General features: G+C 41.9%; 1 protein-coding gene across 1 annotated transcript in view; it reads left to right on the top strand.

Moving 5' to 3' along the window:
* EPHX4 (epoxide hydrolase 4) overlaps positions 1-19,403 on the top strand; it is a 44,750-nt gene that overhangs the window by 19,217 nt on the left and 6,130 nt on the right. Inside the window, exons 3-5 of the mRNA XM_060232183.1 lie at positions 5,849-6,006; positions 12,804-12,932; positions 18,119-18,222. Of these exons, the coding sequence (XP_060088166.1) occupies positions 5,849-6,006; positions 12,804-12,932; positions 18,119-18,222 (391 nt within the window). The remainder of the gene's footprint in view (positions 1-5,848; positions 6,007-12,803; positions 12,933-18,118; positions 18,223-19,403) is intronic.

Consider the following 19,403-nt stretch of genomic DNA (forward strand, 5'->3'; position numbering starts at 1 on the left):
CCTGAAGCTGCCCTGCAGTTTTGGGGCCTCTCCCTCAAACTCCCCTCTGGCCAGAGCCACTTTCCCCACAGCAGTTATAGTGGAGGATGTGGCTAATTGGGCTTTCCCCATCATTGTTGGCAATGGGCCTTTTGGGGAGCCCAAAGACAGGGACCCCCTGGCCCAATCTTTTTGGGACTTGGGGGTTTTGTAGGGGAGAGTCTCCTTCGGGTTCCCTGCAGTTTTGGGGGCTCTCCCTCAAACCCCCTGCCCCCCAGTAGCCTCTAATTATGCCCTATGTTGCCATTGATTTCAATGACTCATAGGGTATAATGGTGGAATAGGGGCACCCTCTTTGGGTGTCCCTGGAATGGGACCCCCTGGCCCAATCTTTTTGGGACTTGGGAGTTTTGTAGGGGAGAGTCCTTGGGGGCTCTCCCTCAAACCCCCTCCCCTCCAGGCGGCTTCAAATATACCCTATTTGCCATTGATTTCAATGGCCCATAGGGTATAATGGGGCCATATTTTCGGAAATAGCCACACATCTACCGTATATGTGGCTATTCCGACTACGGAATTCAGAAATATACGGGATTCCGTATTTTTCCCCCCATATACTTCCAAATCCGTGTAAATCCGTATATATATATTTTTGCACATCCCTAGTCCTTACCCCTAATGTATCATGACTCAATTTACTTTTCCTATGATTTGGTATGAAATCTGAACTGGCAAAGTGTGGTTTGAGTTTTCTGTGACTTGGAGGACAAAGCATAGTTTGTTGGTTGGGATATAACTGCAGACTGATGCCTTGTACTTAAACAAAGTAACTTATTAAACAGCTGTACCATCCTAAACAAATTTCCTCCTTTCTAAGCCCATTGATTTCAACACATTTAGAAGGATATAACTCAATTTACCCCTTGTCTGTTTTTTTGCCCTCAGGGCATTATTTCACTTTTCCTTACATACCCGGTCTTTGCAGGAACATTCTGAATTTACATTAAATGATGTGTTTAGTTGACATGTGGAGTGAAGACATACACTGTTCATACCTTTACAGAATAAGTAAACTAGTATAGTGGTTAGAGTGTTTGACTAGGATCTGAGAGAGCCCATTTCAAATCCTCACTATGTCATGAAGCTTGCTGAGTGACCTTGGGCCAATCACTCTCTCTCTCAGCCTAACCTACGCCAGAAGGTTTTTAACATGGACAAGGGAGAACCATGTATACTACTCTAAGCTCTTTGGAAGAAGTGTGGGATAAACATGGACTAGACAGACAGACAGATAGATAGATTTCTATCTATCTATCTATCTATCTATCTATCTATCTATCTATCTATCTATCTATCTATCTATCATCTATTTATCTATCTATCTATCTATCTATCTATCTATCTATCTATCTATCTATCTATCATCTATCTATCATCTATCTATCATCTATCTATCTATCTATCTATCTATCTATCTATCTATCTATCATCTATCTATCTATCTGTCTATCTATCTGTCTGTCTGTCTGTCTGTCTGTCTATCTATCTATCTATCTATCTATCTATCTATCTATCTATCTATCTATCTATCTATCTATCTATCTATCATGTGCTATGGCTGAGAAGGGGCTCTATATCCAATAAGTGTTCAGATTTTACAATATTGGTTTTGAGGTGTCTTTTACTATAACATTTAAATGATGGAGCCCCATGGCGCAGAGTGGTAAAGCTGCAATATTGCAGTTGGAGCCCTCTGCTCATGATCTGAGTTCGATCCCAGCGAAAGCTGGTTCAGGTAGCCGGCTCCAGGTTAACTCAGCTTTCCATCCTTTCGAGGTCGGTAAAATGAGTACCCAGCTTGCTGGGGAACCAATGGCAAACCACCCTGTAAAAAGTCTGCTGTGAAAAAGTTATGAAAGCAATGTCACTCCAGAGTCTAAAACGACTGGTGCTTGCACAGGGGACTACCTTTTTTTTTTTTACCTGTGTCTACAGCACTGCCTGAGAACACATGATGCTTTTTACATTTTGAAGTTAAGTTAGGTCTTTTAGGTGTTTGGATGGAAGGCTGAAAGGTCCTGAGCTTCCCAACGGATGTAGGACAGATGCATAATATACGCTATCTAAATGGTCTGTCTTAAATGGGTTTGCATAAAATATTACATATATAACATCAGCAAAAGTTAGGTGGTTGAACTTAATCCACCAAATCACCAAAATCATAAGGGCTCTGGGATAGTCTGTCTTAAATGGGTTTGCATAAAATATTACATATATCAGCTTCCAGAAGAAATGTGGGCCCTGCGGGACTTTGAACAGTTCCGCAGGGCCTGCAAGACCATCTTGTTCCGAACGGCCTTCACCGACTGAAACTGCTAAACTGCTAAGTAAACTTACCAGTGATATTATAGCACCAACATACTAATGTCATTGTTTTTAGAATTTTAATAGATTTTAATCAATTGTAGTTTAAAATGTTATATATTGTACAATGTATGTATTAAGTTCTTGTTGTTAGCCGCCCTGAGCCGCTTCGGCGGGGAGGGCGGGATACAAATAAAATGTGATGATGATGATGATGATTAGTAAGCCCTGGCCTGAATAGCCCAGGCTAGCCCAGTCTTATCAGATCTTGGAAGCTTAGCAGGGTTGGCCCTCTAAGGAATACCAGAGTCTCTACTCAGAGGCAGGCAATGGCAAACCACTTCTGAATGTCTCTTTTCTTGAAAACTCTACAGAATTGCCATAAATCAGCTATGACTTGACAGCAATTCTCACATCAAAAATATTAGCAAAACTTTGGTGGTTGACTTAAATCCACCAAAAAATTACAAAGGTTCTGTGAAAGTGGAATCAAAACAAAACAAAAATTCCATTATGTTTCATGGGAATGGGAATGTTTTGGAACAACAGGAAGAAAACAATAATGAGCCACTGACAACTTGACTCACCAAGGTAGGGCAACAAGGGAACACCTGATCAATATGACAAGAAATGGGTATATGAGGCTGCAGGCCTACAGACACTTTCTTGGGAATAAACAGGGCTTTTTTTGAGCAGAAATACACAGGAATGCAGTCCCAGCTGGCTTGGCCAAGGCTCTGGTTCAAAAAAAGGTCTCCAGCAGAGGGGAGGCACTAGGCAGCCATGCACTTTTAGACTGTGCGCTCCATCCTCTCTGCCACCTCCAGCCTCCAATGAGCTTGCAAAGAGAGTGAGAGATGTGGAGCCGCCCACAAGCACCCTCTCCCAGGAGAAGCTGGACCTGGACCTCTCTGCCACATGTGGCTCTCTCTCTCTGTCTCTCTCCAGCTGTGTTTGGGGGAGGTGAAACAAGGTCTCTCATTGGGCTTTGTGAGAACACAGCTGATGGTACTGTACTGTTCTGTCAATAATGTGGAAAATAGCCTACTGAATGGGTGACGTCACTTCTGGTGATATCAGGGATGTGGTCTAAGATGCAAATGAGTTCCTGCTGGGCTTTTTTTTTTTTTAGTAGGCTCTATTAACTAACATATCTTTACTTCTGAGCTGACCAACTTAGGCTTGGTCCTTGAGAAACCTATTTTATTGGAAAATTCATTTCCCTCTCCCCCCGCCCCTGAAGTTGAAGTCCTATATATACAGATTAATACCCAGAAGTAGGAAGAGGTACAGGGCTTCCTGCAAGCATTAAAAAATCCTTTGATTAAAATATTATTTAAGTTGGAGCTATTATTCAAAGCCATTCTCCCTAAGTTTGCCAATGTTGGTTTTGACAATGGAAACGGATGGGCAGTTGGGTTTCTTAGACTGTCCTTGGAATCACTGACCTGATTGAATAAGGGCACATTAATTAATATAGCATGGATAAGAAACTGCAAAATAACAGTAGTGAAGTCATTTTACATTTTTTTCATGTCCAGAAGGACCACGTTATCTTATCTTATTTATCCTTTTTGATATGAACCAAATTTTATCAGTCAGATTATTGGTAAAGCTTCCAACCCCCCACCCCCTACCCCTGGTGCTACTAGGTGATTGTTAGGCTTTTTACACCGTAGAACCATTCAGTTTCCAACTTAAAGGTGCCCAGGGTTACCTTAAGCCATTCATAGAGATGCTAACTCCAGTGTGTACTTCCACAGATTTTATAAGGACAATTTAAAGAAGAAGGGGTGGTAATGGTTCAGGAGATATCCATCTTTAAAATGGATGCTTCTAGCTTATATAGATCCCCATTAAGTTATGGCACAAATTTTCTGTAAGAAAAGAAACCGTGCCAGCAGTACTTAGTGCCATGCGATCGTAAGCAAAGATTTGGACATGGAAAATGCAGGTTTCAGTATCCATTTAGCCATGAAGTTCACCAGATTGCCTTTGTTAATCACCATAAGAGAAGCCATGTTGTATCAGGCCAGTGGCCCATCCAGTCCAACACTCTGTGTCACACAGTGGCCAAAAAACCCAAGTGCCATCAAGAAGTTCACCAGTGGGGCTAGAAGCCCTGCCACTCTGCCTCCCCACCCAAGCACAAGAATACAGAGCATCACTACCCCAGACAGAGAGTTCCAGCAATAAGCTGTGGCTACTAGCCACTGATGGACCTCTGCTCCATATGGATCTCTTACCATCTCTTAGCATCATAAAATTGTTGAGATAATAAAATGGGTTAGCCCCAAATATGCCATCTCAAGTTCTTTAGAAGAAACAAGGGGTACAATATGAAGGAGCTAGAAAGAAAGAAACCCTCTTCAGGGTTTTGTATAATTTGTATACAATTAGTGTGGAGGAGGGAAAGTAGGATCATAGTTGCTGGTCTCAACCTGACTTTCACATATTGTTCTAGTCTTCTAAGCACATAAGCTCTGTACTCAATGTTGTTGTAGTGTAGCTTCTGCTCAGAAGATTCAGTCAGCATTTGGAAGTTGTAGATCCGTGTATCGATTTCCGCAGTCATCATTGCAGGGATCAAATCCAAATAGGCCAGCAGAGTCAGCATGAATGACACAACAACTGTGGTGCTAACCTCCTGTCTCTTCCATAAGGCATCTTCCCTGCCCCCTAGACCAGGGGTGTCAAACTCGGCTTCCCAATCCCCTGGACCCAGCGGGGGATCCCCTGGTTTTACAGACTCCAACCTCCCCCGCCCCCGGCCAGCTGGCCAGTGGGAGGAAGATCCATCCCCACAGCCACCGTGTACCTCTAGGACTCCCGCAGGTTTAGAAGCCTGCAAACAGGTCCTGTTTTAAAATTTGTGTGTGTGCCTTTAAATTTGAGAAGGAAGTGAAAGCTTCATGGGAAAAGCCAACAGCAGAGCCACAAGAGAGCAGAATCCCTCAGTTTGTTTTGCTTTCGTTTCAGAGTAAGTAAGTGTGTGAGAAACAGAAAAAGAAAGAAAGAAAGCACAGCCCCTGTACTTTTCAGAAGTCTTTGTGGAGGACCCAGAGCCAGTAAGCGTGTGTGTGACAGTGAGAGAGAAAGAAAGTGAGCAAGCTGATCCCTGTACTTTTCAGAAGTCTTTGTGGAGGAACCAGAGCCAGTAAATGTTTCCTCTTCAGCCAATAAGCAACTGCATTGCATGTGTCCAAACCCCAAAAATTCAGAAATGGAGGCTGTCACTTTCCCAAATAGTTTTTCTATTCATTTTTTTCTACTATGATAAATTAGACCTAACTGCTTTTATTCAGGCAGGTATTTATGGTCTATGCTTCACTTTGTGTTAGCTACTCATATGCAGAGTGTTTAATGGTGCCACATATATCATGTATTTGTGATGTTATCTTGCTTTTACAGTGTGAACTGCGTTTGAGCTTCCTTTGGAAAGAAAAGCACTTTATAAATCTTAAGTCATGAACTTATGAACTAAAACCCATTTCCTATTCACTAGGTATTCCTGGCGTCATCAAATGCGAGAATTTAAGAGTGAATACAGAGTTGTGGCGCTGGATTTGAGAGGTTATGGAGAAACAGATGCTCCTGCCCACCGAGAGAACTACAAGCTTGATTGCCTGATTACAGATATAAAGGATATCTTAGAGTCTCTTGGTGTGTTAATGTCAGCCATTTTGCCCACTTTATAATATTTCTGGAAAAGAATTAGCTAGATAAATGCAATTTTCCTTTAACAAAAATCCCTTTCATGTGTGATTGTTCATGTGTGTATATATAGCAGTGACACTTTAAATTTCACACAGGCACATTTCTACGTTTCTTTCAAAGCTATGATTCATTCTGAATAAAATACACAATTTGTTAAACAGCTTAAGAAAGTGTTAACAGATGCACTGCGCACATGCTGTGGCAAGGTTCAGATATAAAGTGTAGTTGCCCATTATGGCTGAAAGGGCAAACCATGGTTCATTGGCTGTCCTGGAGTTCAAACTCGGAATAAACAATTGTCTTTAATCCTGCTGTTCAAAGTAAGCGCAAACCATAGTTTACCAGATCAGACGTAACAGCAAACTGTTTTTACCATAAATGTGGAAATATCCAGTGCTTTTTTTTTAAGCAGGAACACAGATCCTGCTGGCTTGGCACCTGGAGGTGTGGCCTAATATGCAAATTAGTTCCTGCTGGGCTTTTTCTACAATAAAAGCCCTGGAAATATCTAATTAGAATAACTTGGCTGAACAGTTAAAGGAAGGGTAACATCCAAACCTGAGGATCCTGAAAATTTGTTTATGTAGATGCAAACCATGGGTCAAGTGAACCCATCTTTCCAGGTGACCTCTTTCTCCCTGTAAAGTGCTGCTGTGACTCCTTTTTTACAGATGCTCCAGCTGCAGAACACCGGTTGCACAGAAATTGTTTTCTCAGCACCCAAATTTCCTTCTACATTCCACCCTCATGCCTGAAGCCAGTATTATCCTTGCAAATTTCAACATGGAATGACACAACCTTCCACAAACACTGTTGTGAAAGTTTGTGCTGTTTTGTAAATTTCTTTGCTGGATGAGTAATCAGGAATGAACATATTCATCTGGTCTCCATGAGCAGTGTTCCCCTCAACTTCCTCCAGTAATTGCGCAATCTCACACACTTGTGTTGGAATGTACAACGTTATGGCTTTTTCGGAGGCAACAGCAAATTAACAGGAGGCCATTTCTGCAGAAAGGCTATTACCCCACCTGTGCCACAAGCACCTACACAATCACGTGTTTAATGAGTAACGTACCCTGACTGATTTGTAGAAATCTTGTGCCATCCTTAAAATTCAGTCTGTGAAAGTACTGTGGAAATGGCAAATTAAGTGCGTATTGATTGTATGGGTGAGCCCTAATATTTCTATTATAACAGACCTACAAAAAGATCTAAAACTGGATCCTGTCACTAAGCAGGCGTCTCAGGGTAAAATATTAAAGACTGCATGTTGCTTTGTCCATTCCATCACCCATCTTGCCCAACCCTGAGTAGCTTGATCAGCCCTCATACATGTCCTGCATCCCCATATTTGTCTGTACGTGAGCAGTATCAGACCTGAGTGGTAGGCAGCCCATCAAGTGAGAACCAAAACCTGGAAGTCAAAGGACAGGAATCAGAGGCAGTAATGATTGTTGTTGTCCAGGCAAAGTCTCAGCATGAAGGCTTTGTATAAAGGAAAACCAGTGGTGGCAGCCAGAAACCCTTTGCTTCACAGGAAATACTACAGTGTATATTGTTCTGGTAGGTAGGAGCTTTTTCAAGAAAAGGTGAAACTGTGGTGGTATATAATTGTAATTTTGCATAATGGCTTGGAACCAGTGATGCACAAGCAGAAACAAACAGTTGTGGTGCAATGCCACCTATGCAAGATCTTGTGCAACATCTAGTGTTTTTCTTCCAATATGTTACATTGCCCATAGATTAGTTTCACAATGTTTTGTGCAAGTGAAAATGTAAGCAGAGATAGAATGTTTGATTTAGTGCAAGAGCCACCACAGTCTTTTTCATGTGGTTCTGCTTGTGCAGGAACTCTAGTGCAAGTTGCAAGTAGAAATTTTGTACTGAATCCAGCTGTGCATAGATCTTTGTGTTCCTAGTTGCAGCTCTGGCAACTATTAAAATCTCTAGCTGTACAGTCTCTTCAGCCTCTCCACATTTCTCAGTGATCCCTGGCTTTAGGTCTTGATCAGCTGAGGTCTAGTCTATTCATGCTTTGGAATGAGGTGGTCCTGCAGTGATAGAAAGGATAACACTTCAGATCTAGGAAATGGGCTACATTTTTTAAGGTCCCCTACACTTGTAGTTCTCAAAATTTTGGTCTGGACCCAAAAGGTATGTCAGAAAACTGGGATGGAACAAGAAGAGGCTAAGCTGGGAGAGGAGGCTCACTGACAAATTTGAGTTTACCTCTGCACAAGTGTGTAAATGGTCATGAAATACAGCCTGTTGCTCAATGATGCCAAATAATATATCTGATTCTTAACTTGACCTCACTGTGCAGATTTTCTTTTAAATCATCACAATGGGACTACATAGGCACAAGATGGATGATTTTGCAATCCTGGGGGAAACCAAAGCTCAGAATAAAATATTTTGAAGGTTAAATACCCACCTACCCCAAGAGTAAAAAAGTGATGTATGCTGATACAGCCTGATCCTTTGCTAATAACAAATGCCCAGATATAAAACAAACATGGAGATTCTGCACCTGACAATTTTGCACTGACATTCCATGTCACCATTAAGAAGGTAATGGGGCCAAGAACAGGGATTAGGAAGGAGAACAGGATGTGGGGAGTTCTAGGGGGGGGGGGGGGGTTGGAAGAGAACATGGGATCCATAAAGGAAGAGAATGAAAAGCTGGAGAAAAAGAAGCAGCTGGGAGAGGGGGAAAATAGGAAATGGTAGATAGAAAAGTAAGAAAAGGAAAGAGACTGCAGGAGATGTGAAGAGGAACTAAAAGGAAAGTAGGTGGATGGGAAGGAAGTAGGAGAAAGGAAGAGGTCATCGAGGCCATGAGAGGGAGTGAAGGAAGTTGAGGGGGGAAGCAAAGGTATCATGAGGAGGGGGGCCAGCAGGGAGGAATGATATTCTGTGAATTCTCATAGATCCCCTGATTGCATTATAAAATTAAATTAAAAAGACACAAATTTGTTCAGCATTAATGGATTAATTTTGTGTTTTATCAAGGGGAAGCATGTAACAATCTTTAATTAAAATTTTTGGGCTGGTAAGCTGCACTTATATGAACACAGCTTACTACCCCAAACATTTTAATTAAAGATAGTTATGATGCCAGCTGCAAAAGCTTCAAGCTAAAGATTGGAATGCATGTACTTTGCTAGTTAATATTGGAAAGAGTTCTGCCCCCCTTCAGACGTTTGAGAACCACCGTCCTATATGAATAAGTCTCTGTAAGTAGAAATATAGCAAATGCCTGAGTGAGAACCTTTCTCCCTGATGATCTAATTGTTAATTTACAGGGAGGAGGGGTTATATGGAGGAGTATAAAAAGTATTATCTGGAGTGCTGCAGCCTATTCTGCCATCTCAGGATTCTCTTGTCTCTGTCTGTTGCAGGCACAACAGGCATAACCCAGGCCTTACTCATTGATAGCTCATTTCGGTGCCTGTGCCCACTAATCACCTCACCAGGCCCACTTACAGTGACCAGATCCTTTGCCTGATAAAAATCAGCTCTATAACCTTTCTTAACCACTGATGAAACTCAATTGAGCCAATGCAAGGACTGATCCTTACCAAAAAAACAATTGATGCTAACCACAGTTAGGGTTGCAGGCCTCCAGGTAATAGCTGGAGATCTTCTTGAATTACATCAGATCTCCAGGTTGCATAAGTCATTTTGTCTGGAGGAAATGGCAGCTTTGGATGGTGGACTCCATAGCATTACACCCTGCTAAGGTCCCTCCCATCTAGAGCTGCCAGGTCTGACAGGAAATATCTGGGGACTTGGGGGGTGAAGGTTGTGGCAGGCATGATTGAATTCTAAAGGGAGTTCTGGCCATCACATTGAAAGGGACCTCTCTCCTTTTAAATGTCTTCCTTCCATTGGAAATAATAGAGGATAGGGGCACCTTCATTTGGGGTTCATAGAATTGGACCCCCGATCCAATTTTTTTGAAACTTGGGGGGAGGGGTTAAGAGAGACACCAGAAGCTGTGCTGAAATTTGGTACCTCTGCCACAAAAAACAGTAGCCCCATGCATCAATTTGCCATTATGCCCTATGGGGACCAGTCTCCATAGGGTATAATGGAGTGCTCAGCAGACATTTCCTCCCCACCTGCTTTCTGATAACCCTGAATTGGGGGGAGGGCCTCCAAACCAAGGGATCCCCTGTTCCTGACTGGGGATTGGCAACCCTACTCCCCTCCCCACCCCTAATAGGTGAAGTAAATAATCAGCTGTGAACAGGCACATGTAGCAGATGGATAGTGCAGGTAACAGGCTCTTGGTGCATGGCATAGCAGTTCCATAAGCAAAAATCATACTAGATTCAATTATACACGTGGAAAATGAGCACTGGAGGAAAGTTCCAGTCCACTTATTCTGCCATTTACAAAACAGGCATTTATATGTACATGCTGTACTAGTTACATGCAGTACCTGGGACCCAAAAAGCTAAATTTAAGATAGCTCAAATTCACATCTAGTGGATATTTTGCAGATCTTTATGACTTATCTTAAAGTCCTTTATTTGCAAAGTAGTTTATCTTGTAGCAGCGTGGGTGGGAGGGCAAGTGAGTCATTATGTTTACTTTGGCGTATGTAACTAATAGAGCCAGGGCTGTCTGGCACCCTAGGCAAGGCTAACGTATGGAGCCCCCCCATCCTGCACTGATAACGACACATGGGGGATGCCTAGTTCTGTGCCCCTAGAAGGCTGACACCCTAGGCAATTGCCTAGGGGCAGGGCCGGCCCTGAGTAGAGCAAGTTTTTGAATGCGGACCAGTACTGGTTTGGATTAAGCTCATGTACAGTATTGCCATCATATTTATATAACTAAAGATGCTGAGATTCATGTCAGCCTAACTATTAAGTAGTTTCAGGCAGCCACTGTGGTCAGCACAGTTTGTGTTTGGCAAATGGTCACTTATATTTTACTGGTCTGGAGTCTAGACAGCATTTAGGTTTTTCTAACTGGGTGCCAAGTAGGAGTATGCATTCGGATCTACCCAAACCAAAAGTATACTTGTCATGTACGGTATATACTGATATGTGTCCCAATATACCAAAATGTACCCAGATATATCCAAATAGATCCAAAAACAGTGGAGAGGCCGGAGCAGATTGCTCCCAACTCTCAGCTGTTTGTCAGGCTTCTGCTGCAGTCCCTTTAAAGTTTAAATGCTTGCTTAGTTTAAAAGGACTGTGGAACACAGCCTGATAATCAGCTGTGCTAGGGGGAGCAGACTGGTCCCACCAGCTCGGCTTGTGGCTGGCTTCTTGTGCAGCCAAGTTTAAACAGGGCTGGAGGAGAAAACAGCCCCAGAAGCTGATGTGCTACAGGGATCAATCTGTCAGCAATGGCACAGCATTTTTGGGGGATAGCTTCTGCAGTGCAGTAGCCATCCCAGCCAAGATCTGTGTGCAGCAGGGAGAGACCTCCCCATGGCACACATATCCTGGGGCCAGCTTTCTTGCAACATAGATCAAACCATGCTGCAGGAGAAACCATTCCAGCCAGGTTTGCGTGCTGCAGGGAGAGACCCCCCTATGGCATATAGATCTTCGGTATAATACAATGATAGGAGTGACGGTTTAAACTTTAAACAATCAAAAACAAACAAACTCGACATTAGGCAATTATGAAAATATTATTCAGTCACACAACAGTTTGCTCAGCCCAAAGTCCTTTCATACGAAGACCCCAGGATTTTATTGGATCTTTGGTCCAGCTCCTGCAGCATTTTATATCATGATGCAGGAGAAGCCAGGTCTGCCCTGCATCAGGCTCGATTTTTAAAACAACAACAACATTTTTTTTCTTTTCAGGACTTGAAAAAATCTAGGATGAAAAAAAAACACCCAGGATTTGAATACCATACCGATTTGAATTTTTGGGGGTCCAATAGACGTGAGCCAAAAAATATCAATTAAAAATATTGCACATCCCTATTGCCAAGATCCCCTGAGCCAGCCAGTTTATAGTATTCTACAACAATGGATTTCATGACCCTCAGATAGGTAGTGGGCCATTTCCTGTTGGGTTGTGAGTGCCTATATAGAGTTGCCATTTGGGGGTTGCTTTGTGGAAGGACCAGCTGCTTGTACATGTGCATTGAGAATAGGAAATCCACACCTCTTGTCTGTCGTTGCATATGCACTAAGCAGAGTAACAGAACTGTGAGGCAAAGTCATCCAGAGGTGAAGAGGTTTCTTTTTAGCACAGGCAATTGCACAGAACTTCTTCCCTATAAAAGCTCTCCCTTGCTTCTCTCTCTTTCCACAGCCTGGCCACTCCCTCCTCCAATGCTCCATTAAAAGGCATAACTCTGGATTCTCTCCTTCCTGTCATTCGACTGTAATGTCACATGTTTGTAGCTCAGTGAGTCCTATACTGCTCCTGAGAGTTAAAAGTGGGTCTGTGGTCTGGAATACTACACTACAGTGAGGCTAAAAAAGAACAGGTACACCAAGTGAAAGGGATATGAGAACTTAGAAATTATTACCTTAAATCTCCTGCTTTCTGTGTGCACTGTTTTCCAGTATAATTTTACAGCCTTGGAAAAAGTTTATTTATAGAAGAGATCACGTAACTGTGATGGCAAAAGAAAAAACAGTGAAACAGATATTGCTAGGTAATATTCTGTAGCATGTTCTGCCATTTCCTTTGATGTGATAATTTATTTGGAGGTAACTGTTGATAAACAACTGTTCAAATATATTTTTAACTAACAGGATACAGCAAATGTGTGCTGATTGGGCATGACTGGGGTGGAATGATCGCCTGGCTAGCTGCTATTTGTTACCCAGAAATGGTGATTAAGCTGATTGTTGTTAATTTTCCTCATCCCTCTGTTTTTACAGGTGAGTTTGGGGGCAGGGGCAGGATTCAGTCTTCTGAATGTAACAACAAGGGCTGCTGAATCAGACCACATGGATATCTAGTCCATCATCCTGTTTCCCATGGTGGCCCGCTAGATGCTTCCAGAAGGTCCATCAGCAGGGCACAAGGGCAATAGTGCTCTCTGACTGTTTGCCCCCCTCCTTCCACTAGCATTTGTTATTCAGTGGTATATTGCCTCAAAACTTGGCAGTTTCATCTAGCTGTCTTGATAGCCATTGATAAAACCTATCCTCCGTGCAGCTGTCTAATCCCATTTTAAATATATCTGAGATCATGGCTAGCATGCTGTCCATCATGTGTGGACATAAGAACATAAGAGAAGCCAAGTTAGATCAGGCCAATGGCCTATCCAGTCCAACACTCTGTGTCACACAGTGGCCAAAAAAAATTTATATATATTAAATATATTAATATATATACACACATATATATACACACTGTGGCTAATAGCCACTGATGGACCTCTGCTCCATATTTTTATCTAGCCCCCTCTTGAAGCTGTCTATGCTTGTAGCCACCACCATCTCCTGTGGCAGTGAGTTCCACATGTTAATCACCCTTTGGGTGAAGAAGTACTTCCTTTTATCTGTTTTAACCTGACTGCTCAGCAATTTCATTGAATGCCCATGAGTTCTTGTATTGTGAGAAAGGGAGAAAAGGACTTCTTTCTCTACTTTCTCCATCCCATGCATTATCTTGTAAACCTCTATCATGTCACCCCGCAGTCGATGTTTCTCCAAGCTAAAGAGCCCCAAGCGTTTTAACCTTTCTTCATAGGGAAAGTTCCAACCCTTTAATCATTCTAGTTGCCCTTTTCCCAATGCTATAATATCCTTTTTGAGGTGCGGTGACCAGAATTGCACACAGTATTCCAAATGAGACCGCACCATCGATTTATACAGGGGTTTTATGAGACTGGCTGATTTGTTTTCAATTCCTTTCCTAATAATTCCCAGCATGGCATTGGCCTTTTTTATTGCAATCGCACACTGTCTTGACATTTTCAGTGAGTTATCTACCACGACCCCAAGATCTCTCTCCTGGTTAGTCTCTGCCAGTTCACACCCCATCAACTTGTATTTGTAGCTGGGATTCTTGGCCCCAATGTGCATTACTTTGCACTTGGCCACATTAAACCTCATCTGCCGCGTTGACGCCCACTCACCCAGCCTCAACAGATCCCTTTGGAGTGCCTCACAATCCTCTCTGGTTCTCACCACCCTGAACAATTTAGTGTCATCTGCAAACTTGACCACTTCACTGCTCACTCCCAACTCTAAATCATTTATGAACAAGTTAAAGAGCATGGGACCCAGTACTGAGCCCTGCGGCACCCCACTGCTTACCGTCCTCCACTGCGAAGACTACCCATTTATACTCACTCTCTGTTTTCTATTAATTAGCCAGTTTTTGATCCACAAGAGAACCTGTCCTTTTACTCCATGACTCTTGAGCTTTCTAAGGAGCCTTTGATGAGGAACTTTATCAAAAGCTTTCTGGAAGTCAAGCTAAACAACATCTATTGGGTCTCCTTTGACCACATATTTGTTCACCCCCTCAAAGAAATGTAACAAGTTAGTGAGGCAAGATCTTCCCTTACAGAACCCATGCTGAGTCTTCCTCAATAACCCGTGTTCATCAATGTGCCTACTCATTCTGTCCTTGATAATGGTTTCTACCAATTTTCCCGATATTGAAGTCAGACTGACTGGCCTGTAATTTCCCAGATCTCCTCTGGAACCCTTTTTAAAGATGGGGATGGCATTTGCTACCTTCCAGTCCTCAGGAACGGAGGCAGATATCAATAAAAGATTACATATTTTTGTCAGAAGATCCACAAGTTCAACTTTGAGTTCTTTCAGAACTCTTGGATGTATGCCATCCGGACCAGGTGACTTATTAGTTTTTAATTCGTCTATCAGTTGTAGGACCTCCTCTCTTGTCACCTCAATCTGACTCAGGTCTTTCAACACCCCTTCCAAAATTAGTGGTTCTGGAGCGGGCAAATACCTCTCGTCTTCCACAGTGAAGACGGAGGCAAAAAATGCATTCAGCTTCTCAGCCATTTCCCTATCCTCCTTCAGTAATCTTTTTACCCCTTGGTCATCCAAGGCCCCACTGCCTCCCTGGCTGGTTTCCTGCTTCTAATATATTTGAAGAAATTTTTATTGTTGGTCTTTATGTTTTTTGCAATATGCTCCTCATAGTCCCTTTTTGCCTGCCTGATCATAGTCTTGCATTTGATTTGCCATAGCCTGTGTTCCCTTTTATTAATCTCACTTGGACTAGCTTTCCATTGCTTAAAGCAGTCCTTCTTACCGTTTACAGCTTCCATTACTTTGTATGTTAACCATGCAGGCCTTTTCTTATGCCTGTTTGTGCCTTTCCTAACTTGTGGTATATATTTTATCTGAGCTCCTAGGATTGTAGTTTTAAATAGCCTTCAAGCTTCCCCAAGGGTTTTGACTCTATTTATCTTTCCTTTCAGTTTCCTCTTCACATGCCTCCTCATCTCAGAGAATTTACCCCTTTTAAAGTTAAACATGGTCGTGCTGGTCTTTTGGGGCAACTCTCTATTTATACAAATGGTGAAATCAATAACATTATGGTCACTGCTCCGAAGCGGTGTGATCACTTTTGGACACATTCCATACATTAATTACATACTATGTGAATAAGTATTTTCTTTTGCCCTGATCTTCTCAATGATTTCTGACTCCTGATAAACTCCCCTCTGTTTTTGAGCTGGGATCCACAGGAATCTCTTCCATATGGAACCCCAGAATTCTAGCATAGAGAGGAAGGGTGATGCCAGTTTCAGAAAAGAACAGGAAGAGTAGATTCCTGAACACTGGAAGGAAATTAGGAGCTATGACAGTTTCTCCCTCCTTCACAGGATTTCCCTTTATTTTGTTCTTTTTTGTTTTTCTCTGGTTATCCCATCCAGTCATTTGAATGTATATTGGTAAATGCTTTCCTAGTCTATGGAACTGAGGGGAGAAGCTAAAATCCTTATTCTTCCCCTTGTTTGATAAAGGCACAAGAGAGGCTGATGATAAATCAAAACTAACAAACTGTTTTATTTCACTTTGAGGGGAAATGGTTGGTCAGATTGGGATCAAGTTTAGGACTTATGAGGTGAACAGACAACAGGGATGAGATAACTTTGTATTTAGAAGAAGCTGCTGGGGGTGCTACTGGAGCCTTCCTTAACAATGGAGGCCCAGATAGCAGTCACTGCCACATCCACCTTTTACCATCTTGTGAGGGTAGGGCAGTTGGTTCCCTTCCTTGAGTGCAGCAACCTGGCAACTGTGATCCATGCTACAGTCCCCTCAAGACTGGACTACTGTAATGTCCTCTACATGGGGCTGCCCCTGTCCTGAGTCCAGAAACTGCAGCTGGGGCAGAAAGCGACACCCAGGCTGCTATGGGGTTCTCCATGCGGGAGCATATACAGCCTGGGCTGTGGACACTGCATTGGCTGCAGTGGTATACTGCAGTGGTATACTGGATTTGCTACAAGGTGCTGGTTATTATCTTTAAAGCCCTATATGGCCAAGGACTTGCCTACCTTAGGAAATGTTTCTCCCCACATGTTCCCCAGAGGGTACTCAGATCAGGAACACAAAGTTTACTATCGATCCCCAGGGTGAGGGAGGCAAGACTGAAAACAGCTAGAGAAAAAGTCTTCTCAGTCGCTGCCCCCCATTGGTGGAACCAACTGCCTGAGGAGGTCAGAGCCTTCCGGGACCTTGCCCAGTTCTGCAAGGCCTGCAAGATGATACTATTTCAGTTAGCTTTTAACTGAATGATAACCTCTGCCAAGATATTAGATCTAAATATGGATGTTTAAGAACACTGAACGTCATCCTTAAATTGTAAGATATTAACACCAATTTTTTAAAAATTGTTTTAATCTAATGATTAAATTAACTGTTTTTATTGTTACTCTATTATATAATGTGAGCCGCCTGAGCCTGCTTTGGCAGGGAGGGCGGGATATAAATCAAATAAACTAAACTAAAAGCAGATAATTTGTCACAAGCAAAGTATCTATTTCTATTATTCCAACAGGTCTTTAAAGCTTGAAGAGAGAAATTTCTTGGCAGTCTCTGCTTATATAAACAACCATAAGCTTCTTGGTCTCATAGACACTAAAGTTGGTGAAGGCAGAAACATTCACACAAGTTTCCATTTCCTTCCTTATACATTGGCTTCTTCTAGGAGCTATTTTCCTCACTCTTGATAGGGATGGGCTACTTGTCCCACTTCCCTACTTCAGGTTATTTCTTGATCTTCTTAACAGTCTGCTTCTTTTCCCCACTATTATCTCTCAGCTCCCAGTTCTTAACTGACCCTCTCAACTGAAGAATTCCATATGAATCCCCTAAAGGTTGTCAGCTGTGGTTACAATGTTAACCATTTACTGTCCATCACAGGGGCGCACTCTGACAAAAATTAGTTCAAAGGCTGTGCATTGGATTAATGGGGAGCAAATGTACAGGACACCCAATGCTTCTTTGTGTGACCTGTGTGGGATTCAGAAATGGAGGTGGAAATGGCAAAAATTCAAAATGAAATGAAAATGTGTATTGCTATAACATTTTAGGCACTGCTGTCTCAGCGGCTTCTTATATTTGACCTTGTTCAATTATGCCACCAAATGCTGATGTGACCTGCTAATGTGAGAAAAGGGTATATATTCTTAGGGTAAAGCATCCTGTTACAAAGGTTCAGCCTTTTTAACAGCTCATTCATGGCTGATCTGAAGTTGCTACACAGGCAGCAGAATGGAGAAAAACCAGCAGCCTTTGTCTCTAGTGAGATGCATCTAGTTTAAGGGTTCATGTCTTAAAATCTGATTCTTTGCTAATGCCTTTATTCCAGTCAATTTTATTTCTGCTGTGAAATCCTAAGAATAGTTCTAGCAATTTGCTGTTAAAAAAAATGAATTTGTTAGATCAAGTGAATTGCTTGCAATACAGCTCACTTCTTCTACATGCTTCTTTCTTGTTTCTGTGAGATTAAGGAGAAATTAATTATATTTATGAGTGGCAGTTTTATTGTAGTAGTTCCTGAATATAAAAAATAGAGTTTATTAGAATTTTATCAGCTTTTCTTCATTCTTTTTTTTTCTTTGAAGAATATGTTCTACGACATCCATCACAAATGATGAAATCCTCTTTCTACTACTTCTTCCAGATGCCATGGTTTCCTGAACTTATGTTTACAATAAATGATTTCAAGGTGAATATCTAGAAAGAAAACCTGTTGAATGTATTAGTATTGATGGGAACACTGCCCCTCATGAAAAAATTTAAATGCAAGAATGAAAGGTTTACTTTTATTAAGAAATTGTCTTGTTTACTTGGTTATTGGAAATTGTGTGTAAGTGTAAAAACACATATATGTATTCTTGTTTCATAGGATGCACATGCTAGTGTTATATGTCCTACAACTAAGGGATGCCAGCTTCCAGGTAGCACCTGGAGATCTCCCATTAGTACAGTTGATCTCCAGATGACCCAGATCAGGTACCCTGGATAAAATGGTTCCTTTATACCCTGTTGAAGTCCCTCCCCTACCCAAAATCTGTCTTCCCCAGGCTTCACCCCCAAAATCTCCAGGTATTTCCCAATACAGAGCTAGCAACCTTACCTATGAAACTTGAGAGTAAACATCATTGAATTCAGTGGAATATACCTTTGAGAACATATATACTTGATCAGACTGTTAGATCTTTTCCAGAGATGATACTTTATTTTTTTTGTGTTACCGCATATAATCAATGTATCTGATTCTCAATGTTGCCTCATCTGTGGATACTTAAATTCAGAAATTTGAGCTATGATCTGAGAAGATGACTGTTTCTACAAATTTGAGAAATGTTTTAGGTTTGCAGAAAAAAATATGAAATATAAAACAAAAAACAACAACATTGGTGGGGTTTTTTTTAACCAAATGATAGAAACAGTGTCTGTAGCTTTAAGAAACAAATGTCCTCAATGGCTGTTGGTAGGCAACCACAACAATATTGCCAGCATTCAAGCCTTGGTATCTGTCAATAAATAGCAGGAGGGACAGGGCTTATCAGGGCCTGCCAGCAACCCCCAAACAACTTGCTGTCATCCAGCTTGCATGACTCAGTCTGACCTGACTGCTTGCTGTTGTTCAACAGCAGCTATCCTACAAATCCAATGTGATATAGTGGTTAGAGTTTCAAATTAGGATCTGGAAGACCCAGATTTGAATCCCCAATCTGACATGGAAGCTCACTTGGTGACTTTGGGCCAGCCATACACTTTCAATCCCACAGGGTTGTTGTGAAGATAAAATGGAAGTGAGCATAATAATGTAAGTTGCTTTGGGTCCCTATTGTACAGAAGATGAGCAATAAGTTAAGTAAATAAATGATAAATATAGTGGAA

This window comes from Heteronotia binoei, chromosome 2 (assembly GCF_032191835.1).
Source record: "Heteronotia binoei isolate CCM8104 ecotype False Entrance Well chromosome 2, APGP_CSIRO_Hbin_v1, whole genome shotgun sequence".
NCBI classification, from domain to species: domain Eukaryota; kingdom Metazoa; phylum Chordata; class Lepidosauria; order Squamata; family Gekkonidae; genus Heteronotia; species Heteronotia binoei.